This window comes from Quercus robur, chromosome 1 (genome assembly GCF_932294415.1).
Source record: "Quercus robur chromosome 1, dhQueRobu3.1, whole genome shotgun sequence".
Taxonomy (NCBI): Eukaryota; Viridiplantae; Streptophyta; class Magnoliopsida; order Fagales; family Fagaceae; genus Quercus; species Quercus robur.
This window is the reverse complement of record NC_065534.1, coordinates 29,638,245-29,653,936: the sequence shown is the minus strand read 5'-3', so window position 1 is coordinate 29,653,936 and position 15,692 is coordinate 29,638,245. Positions and strand designations below refer to the sequence as shown.

Sequence of the window (15,692 nt, the reverse complement as noted above, 5' to 3'; positions counted from 1 at the left end):
CAATAAAATTGTTTTTGTGTAGAGGTGGGAAGGCAATTACAATAGAGTTGCTACCTGAGCTTAGGGCTAATGAAGTGCTTCACAGATAAGGAAGAATGAATCAAGCAATTGTTGAAAAAAGTGCTCATTGGTCACTTTCGAGGAAAAGTTCTTATATATGTCTTACTCTAGTTTTATCAAGCAATACACTGTTCACTTTTCTATTTCTCCCAAAAAATCCCCCCCTTCCCTGTAGAGCTTCTTTCCCCTTATATATCCTCCTTCTTGGCATCCTGGCCCTCCACTTGTACGCCCCAAAACTCTTCCCTGAATACTTGTCCCATCAAGGCTTGCTGAAGGTGGTAGAAGGGGTTCCTCCCACTTGTTCAGATGTCATTTCTTCATTAATGCAATTGTTAAGGTTGTTATAGAGCATTCAATATAGGGGTGGAAGGTATACTGTCTCATGAAGCTTCCTCCCACCATGCCTCTCCTGAAATGCTATATCTCCCATTCGGGTGCTTATCATATACTAAGCACCTTCCCCATCTTCTTCTCGGGTAGACTAACTTCTTAGGTCAGATGCGCTTTACAAATGAATGGGTGTAGGACATCCCACTCCTTATTCTTCTCGGTCCTTGGACACCCTACAGATATATTTCTAGAGATAGACATATGAAAATACTTTTGAATTTTTTTAAATTTTTATATAGAATAAATTATACATTATATACTATATTACAAAATAATTATATATTCCCACACATTTTGTGGGTTTGTGACTAGTAATATTTAAATTCGTAATTTTCTCAATTTCACTCTTTTTTATTTTTGGCAATTTCCTATTTCTCTAACCTAATTTTGTGCTTAACCCGAATTAGGGATTTCTAAGATTTCTTATTAGTTATCCAAGGACTGTTTTGTTTTAAATTAGTGGCTGGGGCATTCAAAAATTTTAATAGAAAATTCAGTGAGGTTTTCTTTTATTCACTTTTGAGTGGATTCCAGATTTCCTTACGTGGATTTAAGGATTTATTCTTGATATAGACGTTATCTATTTCTTGTGGCGACCCATGGTGTCACTTGATATCCTATATATGTCAATGTCACCTCTCAATTCCGTGCTAACATGTATTAAGGTAGCATTGATGGTTTTTTCAAGAGAAAAACTGTGTAGGAATTGCAGTTGTACGTAGGGTGCATGAGATAATAAATTGCTGCTATGCCTTTGAAATGGGCACAGGCAGTGTGGAGCGCAGATTAGGTACAAGTATTAGCAGACTAATTAGAAGGTCTGCACTAAGCCAGAAAAATGCATTGAGATAGTTCTGCACCGTTGCAGAAGATAAAAAAATGTTTAGAGCTGCAGGCTCAGTGGTATTAGTTTTGAATACATTTTAGACGGTCTAAATCCTTTAATTTCTATATGCATTTCACCCAAGTAGTAACTAATAGGAGTAACTAATAAGATGGTGTATATACACTGATGATCTCTGTAATTCTGTTGTAGCTATGTCTACACTTATACCCCTAAAAGACTAATTAAGTTACAATTAGGACTCAACACACGCTGCACAACACACTCAAACAATCCCAATCCAATTGGATTGGCACAATTTGGGGTATCACGAAATGTTGGGTTCTAAACTTCTTCTGTGAATTAAACAATTCAACTAACAATTTTAATCAGTCACCAAAAATTATAATCATCAAAATCGCTAAGTCAAAATATCAATTACACACAAAAACACATAAGTTTATGTGGAAAACATTTTTTTCTTTGAATGGAAAAATATCTCGGAATAAACTTTGAATTAATCCACTATTATAAAATCACTTATAATATTTTTTTGCAAGAACTCCCAAATTTATATCCCTTATATATGTCTCACAGCTAATTTTTTTTTTCTTTACTCTCACAAATACTATGCTCATTGCAGTTTTTTCTTCCTTTCTCGGAAACTATTTTTCTTTTTACTATGCTCACATTGCAGCATCATCTCTTTCCAATTTCTTCACTTCACAACATGAATCAAAGTCTCATAGATTCTTCCTGATTTGTGTGCTTTTTAAAACTTTTGCAGAGAAAAATTAAACATTGTTGTCTCCCTCCTTATGTTATCTTTTAAGCAAAAATCCTTTTTTTTTTTTTTTTTTTCACACCCAATTCTATTATTTTTCTTCTCTGTCTCTTGGGCCAAAACCATCAAAATTTTTGTAGCATTGTCTATTTATAAAACTCAATTCTTATTCCATGGTGGATGATGAATACATTAATTCTTTAATAAGGAATATGCTTTCTTTTCACTCTAAGGAATAGCATTTTCTTCCATACCAAAGACAACCAAAAAGAACCAAATAAATTTTCATTTTTCGGGAAGGAAACCCGGTAAACTTACCAAGTCATAATTAAAATTTAAGGCAATTTCTCAACATAATAGCTGGGGTGGCATCCAGCTAGCAGAAGAGGTTCATAATTAAGGGTTGAGTTTCTTCCACTATGTGGCCGAAGAGTTGAAATAAATTATAGTCTATTATATTACCTCGATTTCTATGGCATTCAAGATCTTATGATATGGGTTCACTGCAAATAAATGAGGAGAAATGGATAAAGAAGTTTTTTTTTTTTTTTTTTGTTTTTGCTTTATTTTTTTGTTTTTGTTTTGGGATAAAGGGAAATGGATAAAGGAGCCAATACGACATGCAATCAATATAGTGCATGCATCATAATCCTATGATGGATTCACTCCACCGTTAAATCTTATTAGATGAAAAAACACCTTCCTATGATTTGACATACAATCTAATCTAGGTTTGCTGGTGGAAAAGACATTACAAGAAGCTAATAATACGACACTCAAATAGGGCTCGTATATTTGAGAAGATTTACCTAACTCTAACCTCTTATATTGTTCTCCAAAAAGAGAATGATGAATAAGAAAGGTAAATTCTTAAGCATTTTCTCTTTTCTACATTGTTCATATGTAAGAACCAAGCCTAAGTGTTAAGTACAGTGATTACACAAAACAAATATCATTGACTTTACATTTATGATATAGGACCCAATGTCATTTACCTTATTGTGTCTAGATATGCTTCCAAACTATTTGGGTTTTTAACACATTAATATTTTAATTAATCAAATTTCTACCTATAATGTGAAAATTAACAAATTAAAAAGGTTTGAAATAAGGCCATTTAAATAATTTTCTTATTTGGCCAATAAGTTTTGGCCCAAATTGCACTTCCTCCTCTCATAATGGGTGAAGGGTAAGGTCATGGATTCAAAACCTATCTAGTGCCTGTGTAATTTAACAAATAAAAATAAAACTATGATATTAAGTTATCGACTCCTAATAGTCACACTATGAGAGAAAAGTTTTTAGTGCTGTTGTTATATTTAGTGCTACCATGGTACAAGTGCGTGTACATGATTAAGAAGAGAGGTCACTTCATACAAAGATATATTAGATTAGAATTGTCTCCAAAATTCCTCTCAGGAATTTGCTTTTAGGGACAATGGTCCTTACAGTCATGCCACTAGAATGACAGAAAAGACTTCTTGCCTGGTGGAATAATATATATACATATATACGAGTTCTCAAGATAGGGACATTGATTCTCTACTGATCATTACTCACAACATGTCATGTCAAATTGTCAACAATTATGAAGAAACTTAGAAGAAACATGTAAAGCTATTGGTAATTAATGAGTCACAGCTTATCCACATGATAATGCTAGTCCACAACAATTGGTTGGGTGTTCAAATATGCCATTTTTCTGGAAGTACTTCAGGCCATTAAGAAAATTATTATCTTCACAGATAGTGAAGGTAATCAAAAGTATCTACTATAGACAACTTATCCTGGTTCTTGTGTTATGAGCAATCGTGTTATAAGCCCTGGTTTTCACTTTCAATTGATATTTAGGGTTTATGATTTATATTAGATGTCTTCAGAAACGTCCCATTTAAACCCTAATTTGATTATTAAAAAAAAGAAAACATTTAAACCCTAATTTCAACTGTACATTCAGGTTAATTTTGTTGCTTCACCTGCGTTTCTCCTTGTTCTGAAAGTTCAGAATTGATATATCAAGTAATTTGGTTTCTTTGTTGGTAGTGCAAAAAATTCAGCATGAAACTGCAAAAATTTAATTTGAACAAAACAAACGAAATACGTAAATAAATGTTTCACAAGTAATTCACCACCATATATGCCATAAGTCTACAAAGATTACATAGGTGAACACATGAGAAAGTATCTTTTGTAACAGCTATATCAAGTCATTTATGTGCTAATTATGTGAGAGATTGGCGGGATCAATTTTAACAAAAGTGTATCAAATTGAATCACATGACATTCAATAACTGAATTGTTACATATATAATTGTTTGGTATAACTATTACAAGAGATACTTTTTCATGGTAACGGAAGTTTAAAATGAGAACAAACAATAACCATGTAAGAGAAATCTGCTTTACAACAAGATTGAAAAAAAATATTACCAAAAAACAATTTCTATAAAGGTGTGAGAGAGTACAATACCATGATATATGTTCAAACTCAGGAGAGTTTTTGAGTAGCTTTTGGTGCTGTATTCAAACACAGAAGAATTTTTGAGTAGCTGTTGGTGCTGATGGGTCCTGAGGCTCTGGCCCAAGTCTAAGTTCAAGGTCTATCCCAGAACCTGACGAGGCATGAGTAGTACTAGTGGTTGACAAATCCTTTTCAATATTCGAATGAAGTCGACTGCCTCGCTTATGATCTTTTTGTGAAGAAGTTTCCACAAACAGTGGAAGTTGCTGAACTTGATCATAATATTCATCATCAACATGGGTTTCATCCCTATCACCTTGTTGACTAGCTAGCATCCAAGGCAATTTCTTTGTGTTTCTTTCGTCACTACTAGGCTTGGTTTCCAAAGGCCATGAAGAATTCCTTGGTAGTGTAGAATTCGAGGATGGTTGGCTTTTATTAGTCACCACTCGCTTGAGCACAGCCTTTTCTTTTCTGTGGATATTCATGTGCCCTCCTAAAGCTTGTGCATTAGAAAAACCTCTCTTGCAAAAGGTACAATCATAGGATCTTGCTTGGCTTGCACCTTGGTGATCATCTGAGTTCACCTGCTCGGAATTTTCTAGGTTTGGTTGATCAGACTCCATGTTAGAAGCAATCAAATACACAGAGAGAGAGAGAGAGAGAGAGAGAGAGAGAGAAAGTATAGTGATCTATTTCTAGTCCTATACTGCTTGTTATTTTTGTCGCCAGTCTTTGTCAAACTGGCTGGTAGCGCGATGATGATTTCGTTGGAGTACGAGGCCTGCTTCTAGATTTATGATCTGTAACTTCCTGGAAGTTCTACAATATAATATAAATTTTCAGCCAAAGGACAAATAGCCTCAAACTTGGTCATGGTAGAATTAGACTACACACGTTTATGTGAATATATATACTACCATTTAACTTATTTATGGTAAGGATATGATGGAAGATAAAAGAATGGTGGCAAAAGGAGAGAATGAAAAGGATATTAGATTTTCATAGTATGTGTTTGATCAAAGGGATAGTTAAGTAATAGGATGAAAAATGTTTATATACATTATTTGTTTGATTGCGAGGAAAAATGAAATAAAACATAATGTACTTTGCATCAGTTTATTATTATGTCCTTACTATGTATAAGAATCCTTTTTTTTTTTTTTTTAATTATTATTATTATTATGATTTAATTAACAAATGAATTTTCACAAGCATATTTCATATTTGTTATGACTTGTTGTAAGTCTAGTTAAAACTGATACCATTTTAGTTTATCATGCCTATTCAATGATTTCTTATTTTATACTTTATTTAGAAACTCGAAATTTGATTTTTGCATAATATTACTACTATATTATAAATTTTAATCTTGTTATAGGTATCAAAACAAACATTAAAAAAAAAAAAACCAAAACAATAAAATAAGATAATAACAAGAGGGGTAAAATAGTGAGATCAGTACACCTTAACTTTTCCCCCAACCATCTCATCCAATTTTGGGGGAGGGGTTTTGGTGGGTCCGGTGAAAATGTTACCCATCCCCCTTTCCTTTCTCCCTCTTCTTTGATCCAATCAAACGGAAGAAAACTTCAACCCCATTTTTCCACTCTTCTTTTTCAAACCTTTCAATCCTTTTCTTTTATGGTAACAAAGTCAAAAACTAGAAGAGAATTTCTCTAGTGGAAAAATTATTAGAGGGAATAGAGAAATTATATGGTGTGGAAAAATTATTAGATGGAATAGAGAAATTATATGGTGCTCATGGTGAACCATGACACTCTTACCTAGTTGAGTGATGTGGTCACTATTCTACTAAAACACTTTCATCTGTTTAAATTAGTTGAGTCAGATTAGATTAAAAAAAGAAAAAAAAAAGAAAAAAAAGAAAAAAAAGAAAGAGGAGTTTATAGATTAAGGGAAAATATACCTTGTTATGGGTATATGAGTCCTCTCTCTCACAGCTGGTGGGTCCCAAACAACTGTGAGAGAGGGGACTCATATACCCATAACAGGTTATACCTTCTCGTAGATTAACTTTCAAAACCATTGTAAGCATACCCCAATAACTTAGTAGACAACTCATGGACTTTATTACAGCAACTCTAGCTAAAACCTCTGGATTTCTTTTAAATGATATGTTTGCTACACGTTGGAATCTCTAGGATACCAATGCAAGATGGTGAGCAAGGAACTTTGTGGTTTCAAATAAAATAAAATTCTTTATGTTCTTGGTTACATATATGTCACGAGGGTGAAAATCCAAGAAGTAGATCAATATCAAGATCATACCATGAGAGTGTGTTTAAGGATAAGCAAAGCTCTATTCAAGAATGACTCTCCAGTTTTTATCAATGGTGTTGGATCATATATTAACCTCGTTTAACTAATTCAATTATCCAAATTGATTAATTAGGTCAAATTACATACAAATTGTGGAGGCACACACAAATCACCAAATAAAATAAAGTGCAACGGAAATTAAATTTGACACGATGATTTGTTTACTAATGAGGAAAACCTTTCACAAGGAAAAAACCCCATTGGCTGATTTTCAGGTCACCACTCCCAATAATAACTAATTAAGAATCAAGCGGTTATAGATCCAAGGAATCTTACCACTACTCTGGACTATCCCGAAGTAACAACCTACAGTTGGACCTTTACACTAATCCCCAATTGAACTTGATCTTGTAGAGACTTCTTCCTTTGTACAGATTCCAGTACATGACTAACTTCCCAGCAACTGATGTTTTGTTGTTTGATTGGATTCATTGATTGTGTGTTGCACGGATGTGTGTTGAGTCTAACACCATGTGTTTACTAGGTGTATCTTGAGTTTATAAGTGATTACAAGGAACTCAAACATAGATGTGACTAGCATTTTCCCTGTATTGTTAAAAATGGTATTGGAGTAAACTTGGTAATGCTATTTGACTCAGGGGCATCAACAGAATGTGGGCCCAGATATATACATCAAAAATTTAAGTAAGGGAGATTGTGATATCTCAAATTGTGTGTCTTTGATTGGATTGGATTGTTTGGAATGTGTTGTGTGGACATGTGCTAAGTCTCACATTGGGTGTTTACTAAGTGGATCTTAAGTTTGAGTACTTATGAGGAACCTTAATTGCAACTTGACTAGTCCTTTTGGGGTATTAGTGCATATTTGGCAAGTGCTTTCATTGGATTGTTATAGTTAGAGAGAGGGATTTGATCAAAAGAAGAATAGACAATGGAGAGATGCTGCAGTGGTCATTTTTTTGCCACTTAAGCTATTGATATGTCTTTTTTGAGAAGTGCTATGTTCACAATATTTTCACAACAAATTATAGATAGTAAGTAATTATTGGTTCTAATTTGAAACCTACCATTGATATTACTTTTTTTTCCCACCAATAACAACTTTGTAATAACCTCCCACTTAGAATTTGTTGTGAAAATATTGTGGATATAACATTTCTCGCATTTTTTAGGCCGGCTACACAATTTTTTTTTTTAATTGAGCCACTTAAAATGATGCATCATCATTTTCTACTAAAAAACTACTATAGGATAATGTGAGAGGCTAGAAAATTAGGGCCTCTCAAAAAAGAGATTGGGGTGCTTTTAAGGGCACCTCTCTTTTTGGGTAAGTGTTGTGGAGTTGCCACTAATTTTTTATACAAAAAAAATAATAAAAAATAAATACAAATTACATGTTCAAAATACTTTGAATGTCATTGATTGAATAAAGAAAAATACAATTTTGGTAAATTAACCTTACAAGGCTTTGGTTCCTAGTTACAATCTATGCAAAAGAATACAAAACTTTGGTCCTAGTTACAATCTACCAAAATTAAAAGACAAAACACTAATCTACCTATCCAAAAATCCTAAGCTTGGGGGTTAGGTTACGGAATGAGAAAGTGTTAGGCACTCATTCCATCTAGATAGAGTCTAGTCTTCTAGACTCTAATGACCAATATACTCTTTTTGAATGATGTTGCATGATATGTTATAATGCACATGACAAACACTTGACAAAAATTAACTTAAATAAATTTGCCTTATGGATATGTCCTCTTTTTAAAGACAATTCAGATCTGTCTTAGAAATTAAAATAATAAGACTTGGTTTGTAAAAAAACAGATCTATTTTTGTAAAGGGTAAAAAGCAAGATTTTATCAAGAAAAATCAGATATGTTTTTTATAAAAAAAAATAAAAAAGAGATTTTGAAAAAAAATCAAATCTAATTTGTGTAAAGTAAAAAAAAATGATTTTGATTTGTAAAAAATTAGATCTATTGTTGGACACAAATAAAAAATACTTTTGAAAGAGGATCCACATTCATGAGACAAATTTATTATGCATACATCACATATTAAAAAACTTTGACCTAACTTTCAACCCCTTCTTTTGAATTTCAAAATCTGCAATTTTTTAACAAAGAAAACTTTTCAGAAAAAAACCAGATTTGTTTTTAATGAAAATACAAACTAGTTTTGTATTTAGGAAAAAAATCAGATCTGTATTTAATGGAAATGTAGATTAGTTTTGGGTTTTGAAAAAAAATCAGATCTGTATTTAATGAAAATACAGATCTTTTTTGGGTTTTGAAAAAAAAATATCAAATCTGTATTTAATGAAAATGCAGATAAGTTTTGAATCTTCATAAATAGCCATTGCAGATTTTGAAGTCAAAAAGAAAGAATTGAAATAAACAATCATCTACAATATCTAAGCATGGCAATTATATATTAAGAACAAGACATCATAAAACATACTAAACCTATTCATGCATCAAACAAAAACATACTAATTAATGGAAGAAGAAAAGAAAGAGAACATAATACCTATTGCATGAGCGTCCTCTTCTAATGAAAGAATATTTTAGAAATTTAAAATACTTTGCTTACAAAAAAAGAAGTTCTTAAAGCAAAAGCCTCTAGAACGTCTTTAACGTAAGGGGAACAGAAAAGTCAGAAAATAAGAACCCCTAATTCTGATTTTTTTCCCTTTATTTATAGAGGTTGGGATGCTTAAAAAAAAAGTTGAATAAGATCAAATACAAATTAGAACGTGTCCTTATCTCTAAAAATCCAAAAAAGATAGGCTTTATCTCAATCAGGATGTCCCTGGGCTGGGACGAAAGTTTGGGCCAATCGATACTCTAAGAGTGCTGAATGGCACTCTTGGGTGCCAGGTCTACGTTTGAGTTTTGGTCTAATTTGGACTCCATTTTTGAGGATTTTTTAGTCGGGAATTGCAGCTAGACGTGTTTTTAATCCATATTTTAAAAATTAATCCCTTTTTCTTGATATTTAGGTCTTTAAGGTGATAATTATCTTGTAGATAAATATTCCAAAAAAAAACTTGATTATCCACAATCTCTTTGTTATCTGATTATCCACTTTATTCCCATGCAAGTAGGCTTACTTTTGACACTAACCAACAACCAATCACAAAATTATTTAATTAATTTTAATTGTCTAACCAATTAGAATTAATTTAAATTAATCATGCGTGCTCGACTCCACCCAAACAAAATGCATGTAGATCGTGAAAACTTGATCATGTGATATCTTTTAATCTGACAATCTGATTTGAAAATCGGACATATCTCACGATCATTAGAATCTCAAGATCATTTTTATGATATGCAACGAATGAATTAATCCATGTAATGCAATTCTAAATTTTGGGTATATGAATTGTCACTCTAGCCATTTTCTAAGATTAAATTATAGGTGCAAATCGAGTGTCTACAGACAACATTACAATAGGTTGACATAACTAATGATTAAGTTGACACAATTAATTTTCTGAGAACAACATTAAAAAAAAAAAAGAAAAAAAAGGAGAGATTTTCTGTGAACTAAAATGAAACTGGTACTAAAATTCGCCTAAAAAGTGCTTTTTGCCTATAGGATAAAAATCATAAAATACAATTACAATGAAGGAACTATCTGTCCCTTTCCTGTCCTGCACTTATTTTTCTTTCTGAATAATTTTTCCTTTTGTTGCCCTTTTTGAATAAAATAAAGACTACACAATGAAGGTATATTATATATTGAAAAACTAAAAATTTCAATCCTTTTCCTATTAATTCTTTTTTTTCTTCCTCAATAAGGCAAGGAGTTTTAGTACTCTCTCTCTCTCTCTCTCTCTCCGCTTTCAAAGTTTCAAATACCAGTTCTCCACTTCACAGCTCTTACTCTTTGAAACAATTAAAAGGATAGGAGTTGAAGGTCATAAAATCAGATTGGCTAGTAATTGAAAATGAGGATTCCATATGGGGTTCATAATTTTATAAATTATCATTTGATTTAGAGGGGATAGATACATTGAGTGTGGGTATGGATACCGTTTATTTTGCTGAAAATTAAAAACTAAAAACAATAAAAAAATAATTTTCAGATTACTGTTCACACCAAAAATACTGTTCATTTACCTATTTGTATTGTTCATTTGTCTATTTGCACTATTCATATCTCATGAACAATACGATAGGCATTGGTTCAAAAAAAAAAAAAAAAGCAAAAACGCGTCTACGTGAAAATGCAAATGCAATCTAAACACTCTTTTAATGTAATTGATATTTTTCTGTTTAGCTAAGAGGCCTGAGATAGTTTTGCTTTTATATATATATATATATATATATATATATTAATATCTTAAAAAGATGACACCAATTTGTCGAAGGTTGATTAGACTGCATATATTTTCTTAAATTACTCGATGGGGATAGATTGCAATTACGGGTACTCATAAATTAATACAATGGATGATTTCTATTATTATTTATTATTTTTAGATAAGTGAATGAAGTAGATGTGTGAGTGGTTTCAATTCGTAACTTACACTAAAAGATTATTTTCAAGTATTAAAGAAAGAGTACTGGCTAGTCTGTTTCTGATATTGAAACTTATCAGTTAGCAGTTTAGCACCACCTTTTTTCTTAATTCCTTGATATTCTCCTTTCAATGGCTGGAATTATTAAAATGTAATGCAATATAGTTATATATAATTTTTTACTTAAGCCATGTATAGTATGGGTATAATTCCAGTATATAATATATTAAAGTCGAACCAAATCAAAATTAAAATTAAAATTAACTTTTAATTGTTGTCTAATTTTGTGCAAGGTATCATTCTTTTTTGTTTTTTTTTTTTTTTTTTAAATTAAAATTTTGGTGCCAATTGATCCATTCATAATACTTGGCTCAAAAGTGAGATAACTACCCCACTCACTTATGTAAAACCACCTCATCATCACTACTCTTGAATATTTTTGAGTAAGCATGAGTTATAACCTAGAAATACATTAAAATAAAAGCACAACCGGAATCTAATTTAACTTCTAACTACCTATCAAAAAAAATCTTCTAATTATAGTCTAATTGGCATCAAGTTTCAATTAATTAATTTTTTTAAAAATTGTTTCCAAATTACTCATTCATAATATTCAATATGAAAGTGAAGTTAACCATTTCACTCATTTAGGTAAAACCACACTGGAGACTTAAACCCCGGCCTTTGCTCTCACACTTCACAAGTACTTATACTTGTGGAGGGATCATCGCACCGAAGGTGTGCAATGATGCCCAGATCTTCAATTACTATACATATATATCTTACGCATTTAAATATACATCCTCAATTAATTGTTAATCAGAAACGCAAAAGTCGTAAAATTTTTCTTAAAATAACTTCAAATTTTTTTAAGATACTTTAGTAATCAAGGTATGACAATGCTTAATTTTCTGATATGGTCTTACACTTACTGGATCGCCTTCTTTGTTTTTGAAACATAATCATCTCAGAGGTTGATTAATTCCAACGTTCCCATTCAACGTTTCTTTGCCAACGTAACTTTGGCCATTTTTGTAACGATGACAGTATATATTATAAACAATATAAGTACGAATTGACAGCCAAATCCTAGGTAAGAGTTATCCCCGACAGATGGTTTCTTGGTTGTTTACAACTTAGTTTTCCAGCTGGTACCATGTAGCTCTAGATCTCTGCATGCTATGTGGAAGCTCAAGATAAATAATTAAGATGTCATCCATGAGCTAATTTTATTGGGAAAATGTTGGTATCGGCATTTACCTATGGAAAAAAGAAAAAAAAGAAAAAGAAAAAAGGAACCTAGATCTGACGATTAAAGACAGGGACGGAACCAGGATTCGAAGTTGGGGGGGCAAAGTATAAACACAAAAAAGTATATGAAAATCAAAATTAACATCTACTCAAGCTTTGTTGAATTCCATCCCATTTATTAACATTATAATCTCATATTTTTACAATTTGGATTGATACTGATATAATTGGTGGTAATTTTTTGGAATTTTGTTTGAAATTTTCATGAATTGGGACATCAACACTAAAGGCAATGCTGCATTATCAACTTCAAATTATTTGTAATTTTTTCTCTTTAAAAAAATCAAATATTATAGATAATTTTTCCATCATCAACCATTCTGTTAGAAATACTGGAAGATTGTATTGTATTTCATAATGAGAGAATATACATCAGAGCCTTATATAGGAGGCGTAAGTGTGCGGTACAAGTAAAGTGTAGTACAAGTACAAGTGTGCTATACAAGAAAGGTAATTGGGCCTAAAGCCCATAATATAATATAATATACATTAACAGCCCCCCTCAAACTCAAGGTGGATGTGAGACCAACTTGAGGTTGTCAACTAAATCACGAGTGCGTCTCTTAGGAAGTGACTTGGTGAAGATATCTGCAAGTTGATCTTTGGAGGAGACGGAGAAGAGCTTAAGAGCACCATGGACAAGATGATAACGGATAAAATGACAATCAATCTCGATGTGTTTAGTCCGTTCATGAAAGACATCATTGTGAGCAATATGAATGGCACTTTGGTTGTCACAATAAAGGGGAGTAGCAGAGGAGGTGGACACACCCAAATCCTTAAGAAGCCATCGTAGCCAAAGGAACTCAGATGTGGTATCAGCAAGGGCACGATATTCTGCTTCAGTACTAGAGCGGGCCACAAAAGTTTGTTTCTTACTTCGCCAAGAAATCAAAGAAGAACCAAGGAGAAAGCAATAACCTGTAGTGGACCTGCGATCAGTGGGATCCCCTGCCCAATCAGCATCAGAAAATGCACGAAGTACAAGAGGAGACTGAGCTGAGTAGAAAAGGCCATGGAAGAGAGTGCCCTTCAGATATCGAAGAATGCGCAGAACAGCAGCATAGTGAGTAGATCGTGGAGCAGACAGATACTGGCTCACCTGATGAACAGCATAGGAGATGTCTGGACGAGTAACTGTGAGATAAACTAGGCTGCCAACCAATCGTCTGTAAAGAGAAGGATTAGACAATGGTTTCCCCCCCGAGGGTGTCAAATGCGCATTAAGTTCAACCGGAGTGTCAACAGTCTTGCTGTCAGTGAGTCCAGCTCGAGATAAAAGGTCAGAAGCATACTTGGCTTGAGTAATATAAAGACCATCTGTGGAATGAGTAATTTCAAGACCCAAGAAATAACTGAGATGTCCAAGATCTTTCATCTCAAATTGCTGACTGAGAAAATCCTTGAGTTCTTGAATGCCACTGAGGTCATCACCAGTTATGATCATATCATCCACATATAGAAGAAGCAAAATGGTGCCTTTATCAGTACGACGAAGAAATAAGGCAGAATCATACGGACTGGCAGTGTAACCCAAGCGAAAGATAGTGGAGCTGAACTTGGCAAACCAAGCTCGTGGAGCTTGTTTAAGACCATAAAGTGCACGTCGAAGATGACAAACCTTGTTTGAGTCAACAGAGAGACCAGGAGGAGGTTGCATATAGACTGCTTCACTCAAATCCCCATTAAGGAAAGCATTTTTAACATCCATCTGAAAAAGATTCCATTTACTAGCAGCAGCAACAGCTAAGAGGGCACGAACAGATGAGATACGAGCAACTGGAGCAAAAGTCTCTTCATAATCAATCCCATACTCCTGTGTAAAACCTTTTGCAACAAGACGAGCCTTGTAGCGCTCAATGGACCCATCAGAGCGAGTCTTGATCTTATAGATCCACTTACAACCAACCACAGACTGTCCAGGAGGGAGAGTGACCAGATCCCAGGTATGGTTTTTGGTTAATGCATCAAGTTCCTCTTTCATTGCAATCTGCCATAAAGGGTCAGTGGAGGCCTCACGATAGGTTTGAGGCTCGTGAAGTGTAGCAAAGGTAGTGTAACAATGATAGTCAAGTAAATGTGTAGGAATGGATCTTACCCGGGTTGAGTGGCGATGTGGAATGTCTTGTGGAGGATCTTTAGGCGGAGCAGGAGCAGGGGACCCAGGCTCAAGGTGGGGTAGCTCGTCATCAACCTGTTCATCTTCAACCTGTCTAGGAGAAGCATCAAAAATATCTAGAGAGAAGTCCAAAGAAGGATCAAAAGTATTTGTAGAAGGAACAAGAGACTCGTCTGGAAAGATTTCTAAAACAGAGGAGTTAGTCAAGGAAGAACGAAAGTGAGAGAGCTCAACAAATAATCGGTGTTCCCAAAAGACAACATTACGAGAAACACGAAGACGATGAGAGACAGGATCATAACACCTATACCCCTTTTGAGTTTCGCCATAACCAAGGAAACAACAAAGTCTAGATCGAGGCTCAAGTTTGTTGTGCTCATGAGGCTGAAGAAGAACGAAACAAGCAGATTCAAAGGATCGAAGGTGATGATAATCAGGAGGTGACCCAAAGAGACGCTCATACGGAGTCTGATTATGAATGACAGCACTTGGAATGCGATTAATCGCATGAACAGCATTAAGAGTAGCTTCACCCCAAAATGGGGCAGGAACTTTGGCAGAAAGAAGAAGAGCACGAACAGTGTCAAGAATATGACGAAGTTTTCTTTCGGCTCGACCATTTTGCTGAGAGGTACCTGGACAAGTTAGATGATGCACAGTGCCATAGGAATGTAACAAAGCTTGAAAAGCATATTGAGTATATTCAAGAGAATTATCAGAACGAAAAGTTTTGATACGTTTGGAGAATTGGGTTTCAACCATTTTGGCAAAGTTGCTGTATATTGGTAAAATTTCAGAATGAGATTTCATAGGAAATATCCAACTATAACGAGAATAATCATCAATAAAGACAACAAAATATCGAGATCCACCAATACTAGCAACAGAAGAAGGTCCCCAAACATC

At 33.7% G+C, this 15,692-nt stretch overlaps 1 protein-coding gene across 1 annotated transcript; it reads right to left on the bottom strand.

Annotated features, from left to right (window-relative positions):
- Nucleotides 1-4,583: 4,583 nt before the first annotated feature.
- On the bottom strand, nucleotides 4,584-5,147 carry LOC126697915 (transcriptional regulator TAC1-like). Its single transcript, XM_050395073.1, has one exon. It carries the CDS (start codon nucleotides 5,145-5,147, stop codon nucleotides 4,584-4,586), a length of 564 nt encoding a protein of 187 aa, XP_050251030.1.
- Between the last annotated feature and the right edge of the window lie 10,545 nt (nucleotides 5,148-15,692).